This window comes from Loxodonta africana, chromosome 1, assembly GCF_030014295.1.
Source record: "Loxodonta africana isolate mLoxAfr1 chromosome 1, mLoxAfr1.hap2, whole genome shotgun sequence".
In the NCBI taxonomy this organism is placed as follows: Eukaryota; Metazoa; Chordata; class Mammalia; order Proboscidea; family Elephantidae; genus Loxodonta; species Loxodonta africana.
Genome location: NC_087342.1, coordinates 213187544 through 213209697, shown reverse-complemented (window position 1 = coordinate 213209697; position 22154 = coordinate 213187544). Strand labels below are relative to the sequence as shown.

The 22154-nt window shown below is 41.7% G+C and overlaps 1 protein-coding gene across 13 annotated transcripts in view; it reads right to left on the bottom strand.

The window, feature by feature from the left end:
* Window positions 1–22154, bottom strand: part of UTRN (utrophin) — a 616684-nt gene that overhangs the window by 397571 nt on the left and 196959 nt on the right. For all 13 annotated transcript variants that reach the window (XR_010323082.1, XM_064291826.1, XM_023551169.2 and 10 more), the window contains 4 exons: window positions 6705–6818; window positions 5881–6036; window positions 3418–3588; window positions 1078–1257 (listed from right to left, as the gene is read on the bottom strand). Coding sequence is in view for 12 of the 13 variants with exons in the window: in XM_064291826.1 (XP_064147896.1) it covers window positions 1078–1257; window positions 3418–3588; window positions 5881–6036; window positions 6705–6818 (621 nt within the window). In the remaining variant the exon portion in view is untranslated. The remainder of the gene's footprint in view (window positions 1–1077; window positions 1258–3417; window positions 3589–5880; window positions 6037–6704; window positions 6819–22154) is intronic.

Genomic DNA, 22154 nt, shown 5'->3' with positions numbered 1-22154 from the left:
AGCATTACCATCTTTGAGTCCCTAAGATAGCCTGAGAGAATGGCATAGAATACAAGTAGACTTTTGTTAGCTTGGGATTAATCTAGGGACTCCATTCATTATTTAAACGTATTGTGAATTGCTATTTGGGCTATAAATGAATAGTGGAAACAAAAAAGAACAAAACTAAGGGTGGTTTTGAGAGAGAGAAAAACATGGATGAGACTGCAGTAAAATTCAATTCCAAGATCAGTCATTAGGATTTATGATTAGCCATAAATAATATTATATGTTTATAGAATTTCTAAGTCTCAAATGAGTAGCCTCTAGTGTTTTATGTTAGACCACCTATTAATATTAAAGAATGAGGATCTGTGTGAATTGTAGCTTCCTCATTAGTCTCAATTATAAACATCTTAACACAAAACAGATTCAGAAAAAGCAAGTAATGAGTTAAGTTATTTTAAATACTGCAGTTATGATTTTTTACCATTACCATTTTATGACTGACTTCAATCATTTGTTTTAAAGAAATAAAAGATTATAAATTGAAATGCCTCTTAAATCTTTTCAATAAAATATGGCAAGTCATACTCATGCAAAAACAAAAACTTAATTTTATTTAAAAGAAAAAGAAACCTCAGAATCAATCATTCTAAATAAAAATATCACAATTCATCTCCATGTAGTCAACTAAGCAAAGCAAAACAAAGACGTTCACAGGGGATTCTTCTGGAATTTTTGGACTGAACAGGCCCTACAGATCATTTGTAACATGAAAATCTTGAGGTCACATGTAAAAAAAAAGTCAAGTCTGAAGATATTAAACGACCTGCCAAGAACCTTCCACTAGTTGGAGGCAGATCTAATCTTTTTTTTTTTTCCTAATCCCTCTTTCCTTTTTTACCAATTTATTACCCAAGAATTCCTTTTCTTTTATGATCCAGGACTTTTTTTTTAATAGAGTTTTTCTACATGAATGCAAACAGTCTAGTTTTGTCTTCAACTCACTCCTTGCTTCAATGAAACTTACAAGGCAGGGCAGTACTTTGCAGAGTTTGGGTCTCAAAACATGCACCACTCAAAAAAATACCATACCTCTAGCGTGTGGCACTTTCCCCGAATTCTGTTGCAAAGAAGTTGATAATTCTCCAGCACGATGTTCAGCTCAGACGTCAACTCCTGGCCACCAGAGGGCACTTTTGTAGCTAATAACTTGATGTTGTCCTTGAGAATCTTCACTCTCACCTCCTTCTGCAACACATCCTCTTTTGCCCTCTGATAGAAGAAAGAACGAACTGGAAAATGTCTCCCATTCCAGTAACCAATTTTATTTTTAATAACTAAATCAAAATTAAAATTTCTAAATAAGTCAGGCTGCCTAATTTGCGCATTATTTAGGCAATCACAACGGTGAGTGTTTTTAAAGTGAGAATGTTAACTATAAAATGTCACTCACCATATGACCTAATGTACACAAAAAAAGTAACAACCAAACCCGTTGCTGTTGAGTCGATTTTGACTCAGAGCGACCCTATACACAGTCCCCCGCAAGTATTTTCATTTAATAACATCAGTGTTAACACCTAAATTATCCTAGATTACGTTTACTGACATTATTTTTAAATTATGGGTCCAGATAAGAATCAAAGCCAATTAATTTTAACTGACCACTGGAGGTCTGAATATATTAGATACATAAATGAATTTTCACAAAAACTGAGGTGACACCATGGTAGTGATATCCTTAAAATTTCTGTCAAATAATTTAAACATTTTTTTTCTCCTAGGACACAGATATATCTATCTTTCTTATAATTAACATTTCAAAGATGATAACAAAGTTATACTGGAAAGATCTGATCCAGAAATAGCTTCTTCCCTGGCTCACCCTTCACACTCAAGATAAATAATTCCATATTCAGAAAAACCAAGCTAAGAAGGCCTTTTCACTCTCCCTTTTAGCTTTCTTTACTGTTTACTGTTTTCAACTTCCCTAGGTTGGGGAAAAGTAATTAAGTGTATGGTGGTGTTAAAAATCCTAATGGCTCTTTGGAACATAAAAAAAAATAGATAAGATATTGCCCAATGAAGGACTTTAATCTCTATAAAACCAAAAAAGCCAAACCCACTGCCGTCGAGTCAATTCCGACTCATAGCGACCCTATAGGACAGAGTAGAACTGCCCCATAGAGTTTCCAAGGAGCGCCTGGTGGATTCGAACTGCCAACCTCTTGCTTAGCAGCTATAGCGCTTAACCACTATGCCACCAGGGTTGTGACTTTAAAAAAAAAAAACACAAAACTCAAATACCAATAGTTTAAAGGAAGAGAATAAATGAAATAAGTTGGTCCTTAACATGGTAAGTTACATTAAAATATTTTATATATTCAGTATTTTATTTAGAGTGAGCATTTTCAAAAAGTAATACACTAAAAAAGATGTTTCAGTGAAAATTCTACAACTTCAATAAAGGTCCCTTGTCATATTTACTTTGACTCTTATACAATAATGTATTAATGTCATATAATTCCCTTTTTAAAATATCTACACAGAGATTTTTGGTTCAGTTGTACTTTTAGGCCTGTTAACTTTGGGGTTAAAACACTCACTGTGTTCCTTAATTTTTTTTTTTTTTTAATAGATAGGAAAATATATATATATCCTTCAAGACAGTTTCTACTTTGACTTGAACACTCAAGGACACTTGAAACAGTGCTTAAAATTTGGGAATGATGCCTAGTTCTTTTATTATATACATATTTAAAAAAAAAAAAAAAGAGTATCTAAGACCACTGACACAAGACACATAGGTTTATAGGAAATATACCCTATGGAACCAACTGATACCAAATACCTTGACCATTTATTTTCCTACTGCTTGTGGTTGTCGTTTTTTTTTTTTTGTGGTTGTCATTAGGTGCCACAGAGTCTGCTCCAATTCATGGTGACCTTATTGTATATAACAGAACTGTTGCCTGGCCCTGCACCATTTCCATGATCTTTGCTGTGTTTCTACTATTGGTACCTAAATGTATTCATATGTACCCAGTGAGCTAAGCGGAAAAATCCTACCTGACAAAATGAAAAAACCCTAACCAACTTGGGAAGTCTCTCTTGTTTCTTACCAAAAAATAATTCTTCCTCACACCTAATACCAATGGATTTGAAGTGATTCTCTGTGGCTCCCCAAGGTTCTAAGAGGTAGTCTTAGAGGCCCTCGTGGACTCAATTCATGGGTTTCCTTTGTCAATAAAATCATAACTACCCTTCCTTTTTTCTTTAAATGTGAAATCCTACTATGAAAAATGTACGTACATATTGTGCCTTATCACCACATAGGCAGCAGGTAGGTAGAAGGGTGGTTGGATGGATAAAGTAATTTTACACAGAAGAGGAGAGGTATAAAACCTATTAGATTGACTGTTCCAGCCTCACCTTCATTTCTTCCACAGCATTCTCAAGTTCTTCTGGTGACTTGTATTCAAAATCCCTCTCCAGGTATTCTTCTTCAGCTTGGGCCATCCATTCCTGCATCTCCGCCAAGTCTTTCTTCAGGTTCACTGCTTTTTCCTGGCTTTCGGACAATCTATTTTTTTGAATAGCAATCTAGAAGGGAAAAAACCCAAATAAAGAACACTTAATAAGTCAAATGTCAAGTTCAAGTTTTTAATATTTAAAGATATAATATAACTTTCCATGTTTTAAAATTTTGGATAAAATCCTTTACACATTTTACGCTGATATTGTGGAATACAAATAATAATGAAGAAAATAATTATAACTGGGATTCTATTACCACATTTTGGGTATTAATCTGCAAATATCTATTATAATTTTGAAAGTGCATAGCCTTTGACAGAGTAATTCTACATGTGGGAATCTAATTTACTGCAATAAAAGCACATATATCAAAGAAATTTACCATAGCATTATTATGAAACAAAAAAGTCAATTTTCTTATGTTTGATAGGATAACTTTTAAGACGTCACTTTAAAAAATGAGAGAAGGAAGAGTTCTGCTATAAAAGAAGTTTGTAAAACACTATAAATTTTTGGATTTGGTGATCAATTATAATTGTACATTCCACACAGACACCAAAATATGTTCATTAGAAAACAAATATTTGTCTGAGTCTGGTTCAATGAATTACCTAAATACATCTAAGACATCTAAAAATATTTTCAGAAAGATTCTCGCTGGGACACCAAAACCACAAACAGACTTGTTCTGTGGGAGAAGATTCCTTTCCACAGTCACAGTCATTTTATATATTCAGCCTCTTGCTCAAACTGAACCTTGCCAGGGCTTGCCTGGCTGAGAAGCTGACAGAAACCAAAAGCCAATACAGGAATAGGACAGCTCTCTCAAGAGTAAGGAAGAGTGCTTAACGGCCTTCCTGTTCTCTCGTTCCAAACAGGATCCCAGTCACAAAAATAAACAGGGACCAAACAGGCGCTTTTATCTCACTGCCCCACACAGTACCCACCGAGCCCGCTGCCAGCAGGACGCACCCAGCCCTGGTTCCAAAGCCCGGCTGAGAACTTTTTGTTTTTATTTTTTATACTTGGAAAGTTTTTTTTTTTTTTAAACAAAGACACGTTACTGAGAACACTTACAAAAAAGTCTCTCTAATATTAGTTCCTGACCACTACTCAGTGATGCAATTTTCACGGTTCCAAAGAGAAATAAGAAAAATAAGGACACAATAGTGACTTTTCAAAAAGCTCAAAATTATAATAATTATTCTGAGATTATATCCGGGGGGGGGGGGTATTAAAATGTGCTTTCTTTCATAATATGATCACTTTCTGTGTGATATTACACTTGAAATAAAATCCAAATTCCAAGTCCAAATATAATCCATCCCCTGCCTACCTGCTTACCTCCTAACCTCATGAAAAAAAAAAAAAAAACATATCTTACCATAATTCTCCAACCCACTAAGTCCTCTCTGCACTCCATTCCAGCTACACGGCCCTCCTTGTTCTTTACTGAACAGGCCAAGCCCATTCCCACCGCAGGGCTTTTAAGCTTGCTATTCCCCCTGCCAGAATGTTTTTAACCTCAGCCTCTGGCTCATGGCTCATCCCTTTATTCACTTCTCTATTCAAGTGTCCCAGTCTCAGAAAGCCCTTCCCTGACCACCCTCTTTGAAATAACTCACCTTGCCCTAACCCCTCACTAGCCTTTCCTTATTTTTTATTATGATTTTGTTCATTACCGATCTGCCTCGCTAGAATGTGAAATTTTTAGAGGCAGAATTTTTTTTCCTCATTCAATGCTGTATCCCCAGTGCCTAGAATGATGCCTAATCAATACGCATGCATACTAATGAATGCGGCTGATTAATAAATATTTTCAGAATAAATCATTGATTAATGCCTGTGATTGGTGGTTGTATACCAGTGAGTCGATTTCGACTCATGGCGACCCCACAGGACAGACCAGTGCTGCCCCATAGGGTTTCCAAGGATGTAATCTTCATAGAGCAGACTGCCACATCTTTCTCCCACAGAGTGGCTGGTAGGTTCAGATCACCAACCTTTTCATTACCAGCTGAGCTCTTAATCAGTGCACCACGAGAGCTCATTAATGGCTGAGATTACTATGTAGCAAACTCAACTGTCCTGGTAGTGAGGCAGGTATCATAAATACACGTGTCAAGCCAGATTCAAGACAAGAATAAGGAGCAAGTCCTGGCCCAAACTGGATAGTTAGTGTCCTTCCTTAATTAAAAAAAAATATACCCTCCCCCTGCCCCAACCTGCCACCCATGCTGCAGCTCTCCCAGTCCACTGTTTTCAAACTGGATAGCTTACAAAATCAGTTCAGCTGGTCAAGACAAGCCACTGTACACATCTCTTGAAAACTACAGACAATAAAGTTGAAAAACTTACCTCCTTGCTAAATTTCTCCAATTGGGTTTGGTAGTCAGAGAGTTTTGACTGCACCCAGGTTTTGATTCCGGCAACTGGACAGCTTCGAAGGTTAGCCTCTATTTCTCTCATGTCTTTCAGAGAGGATTCAACTGCTTCTATTTCATTAACAAAGGCCTGGACACATAAAATAAGCCCGTGTTGAGTTTATCTCCGATGTAAACAGACATCATAATGCTAGTCTGTCTGCTTATATCCCTGAAAATACTATAAAGAATAAGCTGCTTGGGAGTCAGGAATTCTGACTACTTAATATTATGTCTTAATAAATTTACTTAACCTTGGTGCCTCAGGTAGCCACATGCCAAATTAGATTGGAAATACCTGATCCTCAACAGGGGATAGTGCTTTTAATTAATTTAGAGAAGCCTAATGCTCTCACGTAATATAAGTTATATACAGCATTACTAGCAAATTATATTTCTTAAATTTGTTTTTCACCATGTGGCACTATAAGAGCAATATAAAAAACATATATATATATATGTACAAGTGGTAATTATTACATTAACGTTTTCCTTGTAACATAAAATAGCAGATCCTGATGAACTAAACTTGTTCTATCAAAATTCCATAACCACAGCCACAAAGAAAAATATGACTCAGCAGTCTTCTTTTATTAACCACAGAGTCAAAAATGTTTTATCATAAAAGATATTTTATCTAGGCTTATAAAAAATATATATATCGTGGTATATTCTTCCACTTTTAATAGTAGCAGAAAATAAAGAAAAAGCAGGAAATGTGATTGATTATAGCTGGTTCGCCAGGTCAGCAGAACTCACAGAACATTGGTCAAGCTGCCTCTGCAGCCCATCGGCGTCCCCTTGGGCAGCCTGCTCTTTCATTAAGAAGTCTTTCACACCATCCATCCACTTCGCGATGGCATCTGCATCAGTCTAAACCGAACACAATAACAGAGGGGGATATTATTCAGTGACATTCAACCTACTACATCTCAAGATCCATTGCTACCGGAAAAGAACACAACTTTTCAAACTTTGATAGCATCATTTTCATTGGTTTCCTTTTTTAAACTTTCCAACTTCAAAAATAATTATCTTCTCCATTCTTGACTAAATCCCTCAAGAGACAGACAGCTTAGTAATCATTCTACACATTTCAAAACACTCTCCAGTGAACCGAGGTATTTTGCTCAAATGCAAGCAACATCTATGATCAAAAATTCAAATGACAGAATAAAAGACTTTACCAGGTATAATCAGCTAAAAAAATCTTATGTTCTCATAAAATCTAATATAAACTTTTTACTACAGTTAGTGACTCAAAGCAGGAATGAATAAATAGCATTGTGGAAAAGATGCAATAGATTGCTCTTAGTTTTGCTGCTGGACGCCTTGGGAACCAAGCAGAGACCACTACCTAGCTCCATTCTTTCATCCAGCATTTACTGGACACCCAGTATAATCCAGTTACTATGTATGCTGCTGGGGTTCAAAGACAGATGAGCTAGGAAACATTCGGTATAGAAAAAAGGCTTCAGAGAGGAGGTAACGTTGGAACTGGGCCTTGAAGAATGCAAGTAAGTTAAACGTGACTTTAAATACTATAGTAAAATGATGCTCATTTCCTTCCAAGTCTTCCCACTCCATCACTGGTCAGTTTGACTTATTATTTTTCCTTGTATTGCAGTGAATTTGTTACTCTCTACCTTCTTCAGTTTTCTGCTCCTAGTTCATTCCTATGAATAGAGATAAATTTACTCTCCTGTTCAAAAAAAGCCCTTCAGTTCTGGGGCAGTCACATGTCTTTTCTTTCATTGGTTAAACATAACCAGTTGCTTCCAAGCTGTCTCATAGGAGGACATCCAGGTACACACTCACCATTCTGATAAACATGTTCTGGAAACTACATCGATTTGTTAATGCCCTTAAAATATACTACTCAGAATCAAGCATTATTCTCCATATAATGCTGGACTGAAACACAAAGATGGAACCTATCTGGCAACTCACATACAATATTACACTCATATAGTGCCATATGGAGCCCTGTTGGTGCAGTGGTTAAGGGCTTGGCTGCTAACCAAAACCACCAGCCACTGTTTGGAAACCCTATGGGGCAGTTCTACGCTGTCCTGTAGGGTCACTCACTATGAGTCAGAATCAACTCGACAGCAAGGGGTTTGATTTTTTTTCTTGGTTTGGACCCACTGTAGGAGCCTTGGTGGCATAGAGATTAAGCTCTGAGCTGTTGACCAAAAAGTCGGCGGTTTGAACCCGCCAGCCACTCTACAAGAAAAAGATGTGGCGGTTTGCTTCTGTGAAGATTACAGCCCTGGAAACACTACGCTGCCTATAGGATTACTATGAGTCATTATTGAATCGATGGCAATGGGTTTGGTTTGGTTTTTACAGTGCCATACGTGCATTAGGCAAAAGACTGCTACAAAACACCTCTTTAAAATCTTAAAAGGCAAATATGTCACTTTGATGACTAAAGTGCACCTGACTCAAGCCTGGTATTTTCAGTCACCTCATATGCATGTGGAAGCTGAACAATGAACACGAGAAGACCTAAGAATTGATGCATTCGAATTATTGTGTTGGTGAGGAATACTGAATATACCATGGACTGCTAGAAGAATGAACAAATCTGTGTTGGAAGATGTATAACCAGAATGTTCCTTAGACGTGAGGATGACGAGACTTTAAGCATGTTACCAGGAGGGACCAATCCCTGGAGAAGGACATCATGCCTGGTAAAATAAAGGGTCAGTGAAAAAGAAGACCCTCAACGAGATGGATTGACATAGTGACTGCAACAATGTGCTTAAATATGGCAACAATTGTGAGGATGGCATAGGACCAGGCAGTGTTAAGTTCTGTTGTACACAGGGTCATTGAGTTGGAACCAACTCGATGGCACCTACCAACAATTGTCTGAGTCTTTCTTAGAAATTTTAACGTACACATCTATTATTATATTTTTCTAATGAAGTAATATCTCTGCTTGGCCTTTGAATAGCTCAAGGACCTTAGCACTCTTTAACTCCCCTTTTGCTCTTTCTCCATCCCTTGCTCCATGTTACTATATATATTTTAGTTCCACATTGTTTTAACATAAAATATTTCTCTTAGTTGGTGAGTGATTGTGATGGTTAATATTATATGTCAGCTTGGCTAGGCTATGATTCTCAGTGGTTTGGCAGACGCTATGTAATCACTTCCCATTTTGTGATCTGATATGAGCAGCCAATCAGTTGGAAGACAAGTTTCCTTGGGGGTATGGCCTGCACCCATGATATAAACGGATGTTCCGGCAAAGTTCTCCCTCTCGATCCTGCAATCATCTCATGTCATTTGACCTCTGGTTCCTGGGACATGAAAAGCCTTCAGCCTGCTGTCTGACCTGCAGATTTTGGATATGCCAGCTCCCACAACCCCATGAACCAGCAGCCTGCAACTTGACTTGAACATTTTGGGTTCTTCAGTCCCTGCACCCATGTGAGTCAGGAAATGACATCAAGCTTGCACTCACAGGTCTTTAGCATCTAGAAATTAATATTCCCTCTTAATTATGATATTCATCCCTCTCCATTTTTCTGGTAATTTCTCACAAAATGCATAAAGTGGGCCTGAGATCATGGGTAAAAATCCCACTAGTAATTGGAATGCACATTTATGTCTGTGAGCATCAGGAACTTATCTCCTGAGGATCTGAGTGGCTTTTCCATCGGTTTCATAGTTCAGGCCATAATACACTCTCAATCTTGACTATTACACACTTTTTAGTTTTGAGGGCCATTCTCTGATGAAGATGGTAAACAAAAAGGGCTTTTGTGGTTAAGTCTTTCTCCTCTATTAATATTATACCACTCAACCCAAGTCCTTCCTTATGCTCCTTATTCCAGTCACAACTTTGAAATCATTTTAGTCACACTGTACACCTGTGTCAAGCTTTCTTATTCACTGGTCCATAGTCTCTCTGTCACTATTCTCATAGGCCCATTCTACTCATGTGTATTTCTGACTTGGTGCATAGCTCTACTTATGTGTTTGCTCCAGGATTCTAAGGTCTTATCATAGAAATCCTTTTGGGAAGACACACTGTTAAGACAGGTTGGGTGAGGTATGCAGAAAGATAGACGAAGTTCCTTGGAATGAGGAGAGAAAGAATGAATACATCTATAAAAAAAAAAAAAATAGGGTTCATAAATTATGAAGGACCTTTTTTTAACTGTTCATTTAACTTGCTGTCACAGATTCTTCTACTTTTAATATCCATTCTGTAATTTTTAAGAATTTAGGCAGCATTACTGCTATATGAACAGGCATTTCTTTCAACCTAGTTTTGAATAATGAAAGCTGATAGTCTCCTGGGCCAAGGGTTTGCAAAATATATGTAGAAGCATTCTGTTTCAGAATTAAAATGTAGAAACATTTTGATCACAATCAACCTTGACTAAAAAAAGCAGCCTTGACTTCCCCAAACCAAACCCATTGCTGCCAAGTCAATTCGAACTCATAGCAACTGTACGGGACAGAGTAAAACTGCCCCCATAGGGTTTCCAAGGAGCCCTGGTGGTGCAGTGTTTAAGAGTTCAGCTGCTAACCAAAAGGCTGGCAGTTCAAATCCACCAGCTGCTCCTTGGAAATCCTGTAGGGCAGTTCTACTCTGTCCTATAGGGTTGCTATGAGTCAGAATTGACTTGAGGGCAAAACCGAAAACAAGCCCCTTGCCGCTGAGTCAATTCCGACACATGGCGACTCATGCGACAGAGTAAAACTGCTCCACAGGGTTGTTTTGGCTGTGATCTTTACAGAAGCAGACTGCCAAGCGTTTCTTCCACAGTGCTGCCAGGTGGGCTCAAAATGCCAACCTTTAGGTTAGTAAAAAAAAAAATTTTTTTTTTTTTTTTTACTAGTTGAGTGCAAACCATTTGCGTCACCCAGGGACAGCCACTGGCAAAGGAGAGATGTTTTATGACCTTAAGCATCTTTCTCCTTTTTTCCCTTCTTCTTTCCCTTCCTCCCTCTCTCAGGCACACAAAGATCCACATGGGCACACACAATTCACATGTACCTGTTCATTCTTTCTCTTAAACTTTAACATGAGGAAAAAAAAGGAGAAAACAACAGACACAGGCCACGGAGAGCACCTGATCATCCCAGCAGTAACAAAAGAAACAGATAGGAATCTGAGAAGCCACGAAAGAAAAATTCTGCATAATCCTGAGCACACCGAGTTCTAGGAGAATCCCATGGAAAGGGGTTCCCATACCAAGCTCTGCACCTTCCTAGCCATGTGGCAGAGAGAAGCTCGTTTCTCTTTTCTAAGCCTCAGTAGCTCATCTGTAAAACAGAGAGAACACCAGCTGCTTTGCCTTGCTCTGAAAAACAGAGCTAATGTTTGGAAAGGGCCTGGCACATAGGAGGCACGCAATAAATGGTAGCCGTTAATACCAAGAGCTACAAGAAGCAACTGCTTTACTATTACAAAGATTAACCCCCCCAAAAAACAGTTACCACTTCCAAGTTTTGGTTTTTATTTCCCATAAGAAGCTCCAAGGAATGACCAGCTTCAGTAAGTGTATTTTTATTTAAGTGTCAGTTAACTTCCACGCTTGTTCTATAACTGTTGAAGAGTAACTAGAAAAATGAAAGAGCTACTTTCATTAAAAAGAGCTACTGCTTTTGATATTTCTGACTAGACCTGTACAAACAGCTGAGCAGAAGGAAGCCAATTAAAGGAGGGAAGACGCAAACTTTAGAAATGGCTGGTAGCAGCAGATTCACACAGCATTCCTGCATTCCTGCCATGTGGCCACATCACATGAGAGGGATTATTTTCTTAGGCACGAAGATTGATACAGCGGCTACACCAGTGGGCTCAAACATAGCAATGATTGTGAGTATGGCGCAGGACTGAGCAGTATTTCATTCTGTTGTACACAGCATCAATATGAGTCAGAACTGACTCGATGGCACGTTAGGTTAGCAACAAAAAGATCAAGACCAGCTACTGCCTGGGTGCGGGCGAGTGTGGGAGGCAGGTAGGTCTACTCCATCTCCATTCTCAGACAGTAGCTCCTCCTTACCTGGAAGGTTAATATATTGTCTCAAACCACTGTGGCAGATGTTTCCTGTGCTTCATAAAAATACCAAAAGGCTGCTCAGCTTTAAGTCACTTTTACAGCAAAGAAGATACAAAGAATGTGAAGGAGGCCACGTGAAAACGGTGTTTACCTATTTAAAATCCACTCAGTTGGTACACTTCTGAGTTTCTAATCCATAACAGTCAGTTTTTAACTGTTCTCCAACTCCACCCACTTGGAGAATGAAAATACGTGTGTGTGTATGTACATACACGTGAATATACACATATGAATATATAAGCACAAATTTTGGAAGACTGGTTCTTACAAAGCGATACAAAAAAAATAAAAACCACTGGTAAATGTCTCAAATAAATGGCTATCATTATGTCACATGCAAAAAATAAACTCTAAATACTAATCTAGGGTAGTCATTTCTCATTCCTATTTATATTCACAAATTCTCCAATTAATATAAAATTACTCATTTGGTATTTTTGAAAAATCAAAAAATTTTCATTTGGAAGAGACAAAATTCCACACTGGCAATCACTGTGCAAAGGCAGTGATTTAGAGGCATTTTTGATGGGCAACACCTGCAGCTGCATCACAGAAAAGAATGCAGGGTCAGCAAAACCAGTCCTCTACCCCAGCTTCACCCCATCTCCCACCCCATCCGCAGAGCCAAAACCCATGGCCATTGAGTAGATTCTGACTCACAGCGACCCTGTAAGGCCTGAGTAGAAGTGCCCCACAGGGTTTCCAAGGAGCGCCTGGTAGACTCGAACTGCCAACCTTTTGGTTAGTTGCCACAGCTCTTAACCATTACATCCCCGGAGCCAGGGATGGAAAAAATGGCAAGCGTGGTAACTCTGGATTTAAGACAGTAAGATTCCAAGGTACACAACTACTCCCTAGACTTGTTTACAGTTAAATTCTTGCCATTTTATTTTGCTTCTCCCCCACCTGCAGCAATGTCCACAGCTTTTACACTGGTGTGAGCAGGCAATTTCTAACTAAGACATGGGCAAGATGGACTGTGAAACCAGAAGAAAGCAGTTAACTTAAGACAGTGGGGTTTCTATCTTGTTTTAGTTTTACAGTATTTATTAACCTCAAAACTCTATCTTAAAAAAGTATTCCCTCACTTAGTAAGGAAAATGACAATCACATTGCCACTACATTTATTTATCTGAAACTATCCAATTCTTAAATTCTAAGATTTGGAAAGTATCAATATTCCTTTTAATAAAGTAAAATGTATTCAAAGTGATTAAAGAACCTTATGAGATAATTATATCAATCATAGGTTACCTAAAAAGAATGCAGTCAACTATACTGTCTATAACTCTTAGAAAGTATTTACCATTTCTCCCCTAAAATGCTTCCCAAAGTAATTTCAAATCTGGGTTGTGAGTCTGAATCAGAGCACGACCATCTCCCTTTCCACACTCTCTCAGAGCTCAGGTGTTCTGTGTGTGCCTCTGACTGGTGAGAAAGGACAGAACCAGTGTGACTACACAGGTGTCCTGCCACTTACAATCACCAAGCACGTAGCTGTTATAGATCCAACCTCATTAGAGACTTAGGAATGAGTAAGTTGCCTGAACCCATTAAAAAACCCATTGCCGTTGAGTCAGTTCCGACTCATAGCTACCCTACAGGACAGAGTAGAACTGCCCCATAGGGTTTCCAAGGAGTGCCTGGTGGATTTGAACTGCCGACCTTTTGGTTAGCAGCCGTAGCACTTAACCACTACGCCACCAGGGTTTCCAAGTTGTCTGAACTTTTTTTTTTTGAGTTGTCTGAAGGCAACAACAAAGCCATTATATTGCATCCCATTACTTGCTGTGTGCAGACAAGGCTCCCGTCCTTGCAAAGCTCATGCCTGGTGGAGGACAGACAGACATGCCTAATTATAGTAAAAACTGGCTAGAGATGGAGTTACTGTGAAGGTGTAAACAAACATAGTAGAAACACAGAGGCAGAAATCACTCTAGCGGTAGGTGCGGTGGTGAGCAAGGCTGAACATTGCTTGTGCGGTTGTTGCTGTTGGCTGCCACTGAGTCTGCCCCCGACTCATGGCAACCCTACGTACACCAGGATCAGACTGTTGTGACACACAGAGTTTTCACTGCCTGCTTTTTCAGAAGTAGATCATCAGGACTTTCTTTCTAGTGTATCTTAGTATAGGAGCCCCACCGAAGCCCGTCCAGCGCTTAGTACAGGAGCCCCACCGAAGCCCGGCCGGCGCTTAGTACAGGAGCCCCACCGAAGCCCGGCCGGCGCTTAGTACAGGAGCCCCACCGAAGCCCGGCCGGCGCTTAGTACAGGAGCCCCACCGAAGCCCGGCCGGCGCTTAGTACAGGAGCCCCACCGAAGCCCGGCCGGCGCTTAGTACAGGAGCCCCACCGAAGCCCGGCCGGCGCTTAGTACAGGAGCCCCACCGAAGCCCGGCCGGCGCTTAGTACAGGAGCCCCACCGAAGCCCGGCCGGCGCTTAGTACAGGAGCCCCACCGAAGCCCGGCCGGCGCTTAGTACAGGAGCCCCACCGAAGCCCGGCCGGCGCTTAGTACAGGAGCCCCACCGAAGCCCGGCCGGCGCTTAGTACAGGAGCCCCACCGAAGCCCGGCCGGCGCTTAGTACAGGAGCCCCACCGAAGCCCGGCCGGCGCTTAGTACAGGAGCCCCACCGAAGCCCGGCCGGCGCTTAGTACAGGAGCCCCACCGAAGCCCGGCCGGCGCTTAGTACAGGAGCCCCACCGAAGCCCGGCCGGCGCTTAGTACAGGAGCCCCACCGAAGCCCGGCCGGCGCTTAGTACAGGAGCCCCACCGAAGCCCGGCCGGCGCTTAGTACAGGAGCCCCACCGAAGCCCGGCCGGCGCTTAGTACAGGAGCCCCACCGAAGCCCGGCCGGCGCTTAGTACAGGAGCCCCACCGAAGCCCGGCCGGCGCTTAGTACAGGAGCCCCACCGAAGCCCGGCCGGCGCTTAGTACAGGAGCCCCACCGAAGCCCGGCCGGCGCTTAGTACAGGAGCCCCACCGAAGCCCGGCCGGCGCTTAGTACAGGAGCCCCACCGAAGCCCGGCCGGCGCTTAGTACAGGAGCCCCACCGAAGCCCGGCCGGCGCTTAGTACAGGAGCCCCACCGAAGCCCGGCCGGCGCTTAGTACAGGAGCCCCACCGAAGCCCGGCCGGCGCTTAGTACAGGAGCCCCACCGAAGCCCGGCCGGCGCTTAGTACAGGAGCCCCACCGAAGCCCGGCCGGCGCTTAGTACAGGAGCCCCACCGAAGCCCGGCCGGCGCTTAGTACAGGAGCCCCACCGAAGCCCGGCCGGCGCTTAGTACAGGAGCCCCACCGAAGCCCGGCCGGCGCTTAGTACAGGAGCCCCACCGAAGCCCGGCCGGCGCTTAGTACAGGAGCCCCACCGAAGCCCGGCCGGCGCTTAGTACAGGAGCCCCACCGAAGCCCGGCCGGCGCTTAGTACAGGAGCCCCACCGAAGCCCGGCCGGCGCTTAGTACAGGAGCCCCACCGAAGCCCGGCCGGCGCTTAGTACAGGAGCCCCACCGAAGCCCGGCCGGCGCTTAGTACAGGAGCCCCACCGAAGCCCGTCCGGCGTTTAGTACAGGAGCCCCACCGAAGCCCGTCCGGCACTTAGAACAGGAGCCCCACCGAAGCCCGTCCGGCACTTAGAACAGGAGCCCCACCGAAGCCCGTCCGGCACTTAGAACAGGAGCCCCACCGAAGCCCGTCCGGCATTTACTACAGGAGGCCCACCGAAGCCCGTCCGGCACTTAGTATAGGTGCCCCACTGAAGCCTGTCCGGCACTTAGCACAGGAGCCCCACTGAAGCCTGTCCGGCACTTAGCACAGGAGCCCCACTGAAGCCTGTCCGGCACTTAGCACAGGAGCCCCACTGAAGCCTGTCCGGCACTTAGCACAGGAGCCCCACTGAAGCCTGTCCGGCACTTAGTACAGGAGCCCCACTAGAGCCTGTCCGGCACTTAGTACAGGAGCCCCACTGAAGCCTGTCCGGCATTTAGTATAGGCGCCCCATTGAAGCCTGTCCGGCACTTAGTACAGGAGCCCCACTGAAGCCTGTCTGGCATTTAGTACAGGAGCCCCACTGAAGGCTGTCCAGCACTTAGTATAGGAGCTCCAATGAAGCCTGTCAGCATCACAGCAATACAGGATCTTCCACTGACATGGGCGGTGGCTGTCCACGAGGCACGCTGCCTGGAAACTGAAGCCAGGTCTCCTACATGGAAGGCAGGAATTCCATCACTAACCCACACTGCGCTCTGAACACTTATTGTAGAGGACGCTTATTCTTAATTCTTCGGTTAAGGGTGGTTTAACCATTGTAACAGCCACTTTTTATGCCTCTGGACCTCTCAGGTAGTCCGGTATTCCGGTCCTAAAGCATTTAGCGTCAAGGCGGGCCCCTTCTGAAATGCGTGAAGCTCAGCAGACCAGAGTTGCGCCTCACTGTTGTGTAGGTTAAGCATTTTATTAGATGATGCTTCCTGGATGGGTTAGTTTTGTAGACTTTTGCCTTTTTCTCCTTTATTTCTGTGAGGTAAGGGTTGCATGCATAATTATGGCTTTCCTGTGTGATAGTTAGGGAGCCGTAATGGGTTTGCTTTGGTTTTTCTGTGTCATATTTGGAAAACTAGAGGTTCCCTATGTAATCTAATGAAAAGGCTCCTGCAATAAATTCTCCATTTAGTTCTGATTGGTGTATTGTTATACCACAGATCGGTGGCGCCAGAGTGCCACTCACCTTATTGGTGGCTTATATTATCAGATCATACTTCTCAAAATCCTTATTACCAACCAAAAATTGAAACACACTCAATTAGTAAACATGAATTCCAATACTGAAAATGTCATCAAGAAAAAATTTTTTTAATAATAATTTGGTAACAAAAGGGTTTTAAAGGACGAGCAGAGAAGAAAAGGATGTAAATTCCCAGCAAGCATATGAAGTTTCCGGAGAAGAGCAATGGTCCAGTGTGGTACTTTGTGACCCACCACACTGTCACCCCATCTGACTCAGTTCACAGTGGGTATTCAGGCATGGCCTCCAGGCAAAGAACGGACTGGAGCTAATGAGATGTTCGAGAAAGCACTTTGTATTACTATGGGGAAGGTGCCAGATCATTTTCAGAAGGCTAACTCTGGCATCAGTGCGGAAGATGAATTAGAGAAGGAAGAGATTGGAAGGAGGGAGTCAGATTTCTAGGGTAATGGAATTATCAGGGCAAGAGATTACATGAGACCCTGAGCACAGCAACAAGTGTGGCTGGAGGAGGGGGCTGAAGAGACAGGAATGGTAGTAAAGATAAGGCAGAGTTTTGCATGTGCCTTGGGGGTTTCATGATTTCTCAATTAAACCACATCGTAGAGGGTCGAGAGATAGAGCAAATGGTTTGTGCTTGACTGCTAACCTAAGGTTGGTGGTTTGAACCCGTCCAGCAGCTCCACAGAAGAAAGATATGGCAATCTGCTTCCATGAAGATCACAGCCAAGAAAATCCTCTGGAGCGGTTCTACTCCTTCACACATGGGATCACCATGAGTCAGAATCAACTCGACGACAACTAACACCAATAATGACAACCGCACTGTAGGAGATTTTGAATAAGGCAGAGGAAAAATACAAAATACTCTACAGCTCCTAAATCCAAACATATTATTGCTATGGCTAATAAGATATATAAGCAGTCTCTTAAAATTAAATATTTTATCCCCATGATTCACAAGAAAATCAAGTCAGAATAATCAATATTAAAAATGAGTCTAATGAAAAAAATTATCTATTTTACATATTTTAAAATGTTTTGCTGACTGGAAGGAGCGAAAGTGCTTTCTGTGAAGTAGAGTCTAAAAGCACCAATTAACATTTTAATTCTTAAGCACAGGAATAGAGGTCATTACCTTGGCCTAGAACAGACAAAAAAGACTATGGAACTTATGTGCACATGATACTTAGAATAGGAATGTGGAGGCTGAATCTCTACCTGTATAAAGAAACCAGCAGTGCACACAACACAAGGGAAATGAGGAAAACACTGCAATGCTGACCAAGAACAGAGAGGAAAAATTGCACGCAAACAAATAACAAGAGTATTTTAAGAAGTGTTATAGGATGGGGACCAGAAAAAAAGTTAAGTACAAGGCTATAAAAATACTTTCAAAGCTTAAATGTGCTGTGTCATGAAAAGGTATTATTGTACATAAATAATGGGATTCGTACTCCAAAACTCAGTCACTGTGGACTTCCTATTTAGATGTCCCTATTGAATTCCAGTATCGTTTGTTTCTATTATTGCTGTTGTTAGCTGTGTTGAGTCAGCTTCTGATTCACAGCAGCTCCATGCACTAGGGGATTAGACTATTGGAATCCACAGGGTTTTCACTAGCTGATTTTTCAGAAATAGATCGCTAGGCCTTTCTTGCTAGTCTGTCTCTCTGACTGGAAGCAACACTAAAGCCTGTTCAGCATCACAGCAACATGCAAGCCCCAACTGACAAGACGCATATGGGGGGTTGAGGAGGTAGTTGTACATGAGGTGTGCTGGCCAAGAATCGAACCCAGGTCGAACCCAGGTCTCTCACATGGAAGGCAAGAAATCTACCACTGAACTACCACTGCTCCTTGTTTCTATTGTTGCTGTCGTTAGGTGCCCTCAAGTCTGTAAATGGTTAGAATTACTAAGATCCTTGGATTCTTCCTTCTTACTCTGAATATGTTAAACCCCAGCAAGGATTCACTTTTAACAGTGGCTGCCTCCAGGGAGGAAAATAATACTGGGAAGGAAAATGAACTCTAAAATATTCATTCTACATACTTTTGCATTATTCATTTTTTTCACAATGAGCAGTCTTTGTGTACGACATATAACTAAAAATGCATTTTAGAAATGAACAAGTCAGCCACTGTGTTCCTAAGAAACACTGTTATAAATTGATATTGAATCTAAAACCTACCAGGCCTTAAAAACAAACACAACTTAAATGTATAAGAAATTATACATCAGGTCACGGAAGAAAAGGGAAAACAATGCTAACCTTCAGCTGAACACTTACTGCAATTATCTAAATATCTTTGGGGAAAAAATAATCAAAATTTTTTCCAAGTGAATTGTGAGTGGGTAAAAAAAAAAAAAAAAAATTTTTTTTTTTTTTAAGTAGGAAGCAAGTCCTTCAAAGCCAACAAGGGAACAAAACTGTTCTTTACAATTAAAAATATTTTTCGGCAAAGAATTTGGGCAACTAAGGAATATAGTACAGACATTGTCAACGATCTTATAGTTAGGACATAAAGGAGCAAATAAAAAATAACTGGACATTATAAATCTGCTACTGTAATAGTAAAAAAGCTCCTAAATGTCCAGACGCACGTGTTTGATGTGGGATGTTTTCCATGGAAATAAATTCGGCACGTGCTCCAACTGGCCTCTTTAAGTGCCTGGATCTGCAGCATTGGTGACAACAACCCATTAAGCCTAAAGCTAATGACAATAATCACACAACTCACATTTGTGATTGGCAGAATATTTATTCTCTTTAAATTCCATATTTAAAGATTTGCCACCTATTTAACTAACCCTAGAATACACTTCTAGGAGTCAAATATAACCTTTGGATATAATCTTTGCACATACATTTCTCTAACTGTAACTCAGATTTAAATTTGAAAACAAAAGGATAGGCTTTTGAAAAGTAGGGAAATACTTAACCCAGGGTTTCTAAACCCCAGCACTATAGGCATTTTAGGTCAGATAATTCTTTCTCCTAGGGGGCTTACTATAAGATGTTTAGCAGCATCTATTTTTTTATAACCTCTACCCACTAAATGCCAGTTGGCCCTCCCTTCCCTGCAGCTGTGACAAACAAAAATGTCTCTAGATGTTGCCACCTGTCCCCTGAAGGACAAAATTGTCCCCAGTTGAGAAGCACTGATAATCCAGTGCTTGGCCCAGAACCAAGAACTTCAGAATTATGTATAAGGGCAATTCTTGTATGTAAAGTTGGAAACAATTACAACTGAAGGCACAGAAGAAAAGCAGATCCATCCACAAAGTTACAGGAGTCAAAAATACCAAGCTATACATAGCACACTCCTCTGCACTATTAACGGTTTATTCTAATAAGATCTCAGTCTAGAGCTGCAGCTCATACTTGGAGAAAACCATCTCTTTACATGCACAACCAAAACCGCTGCCTCTTTATTCTCCTGCTCACCATCCACTGAACTGTCCCTCGGTTCCTCAGTAACAGAGCTTCTCTTCAAGTTCAGCGGTCACTGCTCTACCTATTCTGGCTAAGAACCTTCCACCTGGATCTATACTGTCTACCAGCCCTTCTTCTACCACATGTTCTCCAGCCTTGATTTTCAAAACATCATCTTCATAAATTTTCTCTTTACTTCCAATCTTTTCACTCTCTCAGCAATATCCTTTACACAAATTTTCTTTGGGTCTGAAGTACACACAGGACATATGTGTGTGTACACACACACACACACACACACACACGTATGGTAGTCCCTGACTTACAACAGGGTTCCCTTCTTTCGACTCCGTCATAAGTTGGTCCTGGCGTAGGTCAAATACGTCATTTTTTTTTTTTTTTTTTTTTTTAGTTTTCATCATTATTGTCTTTAATTATCAGTATCTTTATAAATCATAATATTGAACATCTTCCAGTGAACATCTTACAATGATATCAGCAAATTACGCACTACAACATTGCATACGGTACATTATCACTAATGATAAAGTATATCCCAAAAAAAAATAAAACAGACAGGCGTAACAGGGGTTCACCACAACTTGAATCCATTGTAAGTCAAAGACTACCTGTATATATATGTATGTGTGTATGCTTATTTACAAATCTAAATCTCCCTCACCAATCTCAACTCATTCATTTAAACTTTTTCGTTGAGTGCCTTCTCTGGGGCAGGCACTGTGCTAAAAGCATATCTTGGGAAACATCTGGGGATAAAATGACCTATGGGGGCAAAAAAGGTAAGACGCTGGGAGACACTGAGAGTATCAGGAGCCTTGGTGGGGAGGGAGTGTGACTGTTTCATTCTTCATCTAGAGCTTTCCTATTAGAAAACCAACTGATTTGGAAAGGCAAAATGTTAAAATCCTGTCTTTATCTGACATTGACCTTTACCGCTTTCTCTTCACCTGCTCTCACATTTACCCTTTCCTCTTGAACTTTATTACAGTTTCATCTGTTGAAACTTTCAGATGTTGCAAAGTATCCTGCTTCTGAATCTTTGTGTCCCTGCAATTACTTACTTTCCCAATCAGACGCTGTCTGCCCATGGCCTGGTTCAGATTTTCAATTCAAATGTCTAAGACCTTAAACGGAAGGTTCAAGGACTCAGCTGTTTGATACCACCTGGAACCCTGCTGGCGCAGCGGTTAAGAGCTTAGCTGCTAACCAAAAGGTAAGCAGTTTGAATTCACCAGTCACTCCTTGAAAACCCTACAGAGTACTTCTACACTGTTCTGTAGGGTTGCTATGAGTTAGAATGGACTCGACGGCAACACGTTTGGTTTGTGGCTACTCCCTGGAATCCCTGTTGTTGTTGTATGCACCATCGAATCAATTTCAACTCTTAGCAATCCTATAGGACACAGTAGGTCTGCCCCACAGGTTTCTAAGGCTATAATTTTTACAGAAGCAGACTGCCATATCTTTCTCTGATGGAGCAGCTGGTGGGTTTGAACCACTGACCTCTTAGTTAGCAGCTGGGAACTTAACTACTTGTGCCATCAGGGTCCCTGGTGGCACAAATGGTTAAGTGCTCAACTACTAACCAAAAGGTTGGCAGTCTGAATCCACTCAGAGGTGCCATGAAAGAAAGACCTTGCAATCTGCTTCTGAAAGGTAGCAGTCTTGAAAACTCTACGGAGCACAGTTCTACTCTGCAACACGGGGTCGCCATGAGTTGGAATCGACTAGATGGCAATTGGTTTGGTGTGGTTTGGTTTGGTTTGGTTTGGGTAACTTCTACCACTCCAACCGAGTTACCTCTGTAATCTAATCACTGGCCTCTATTTCACCCAGACTCCCCATTCCTGAAACATATGTTGACCATTTTTTAGCAATTTTATCTTCAAGGTCTACTGTACCTCCACCAAGGAGCTTTC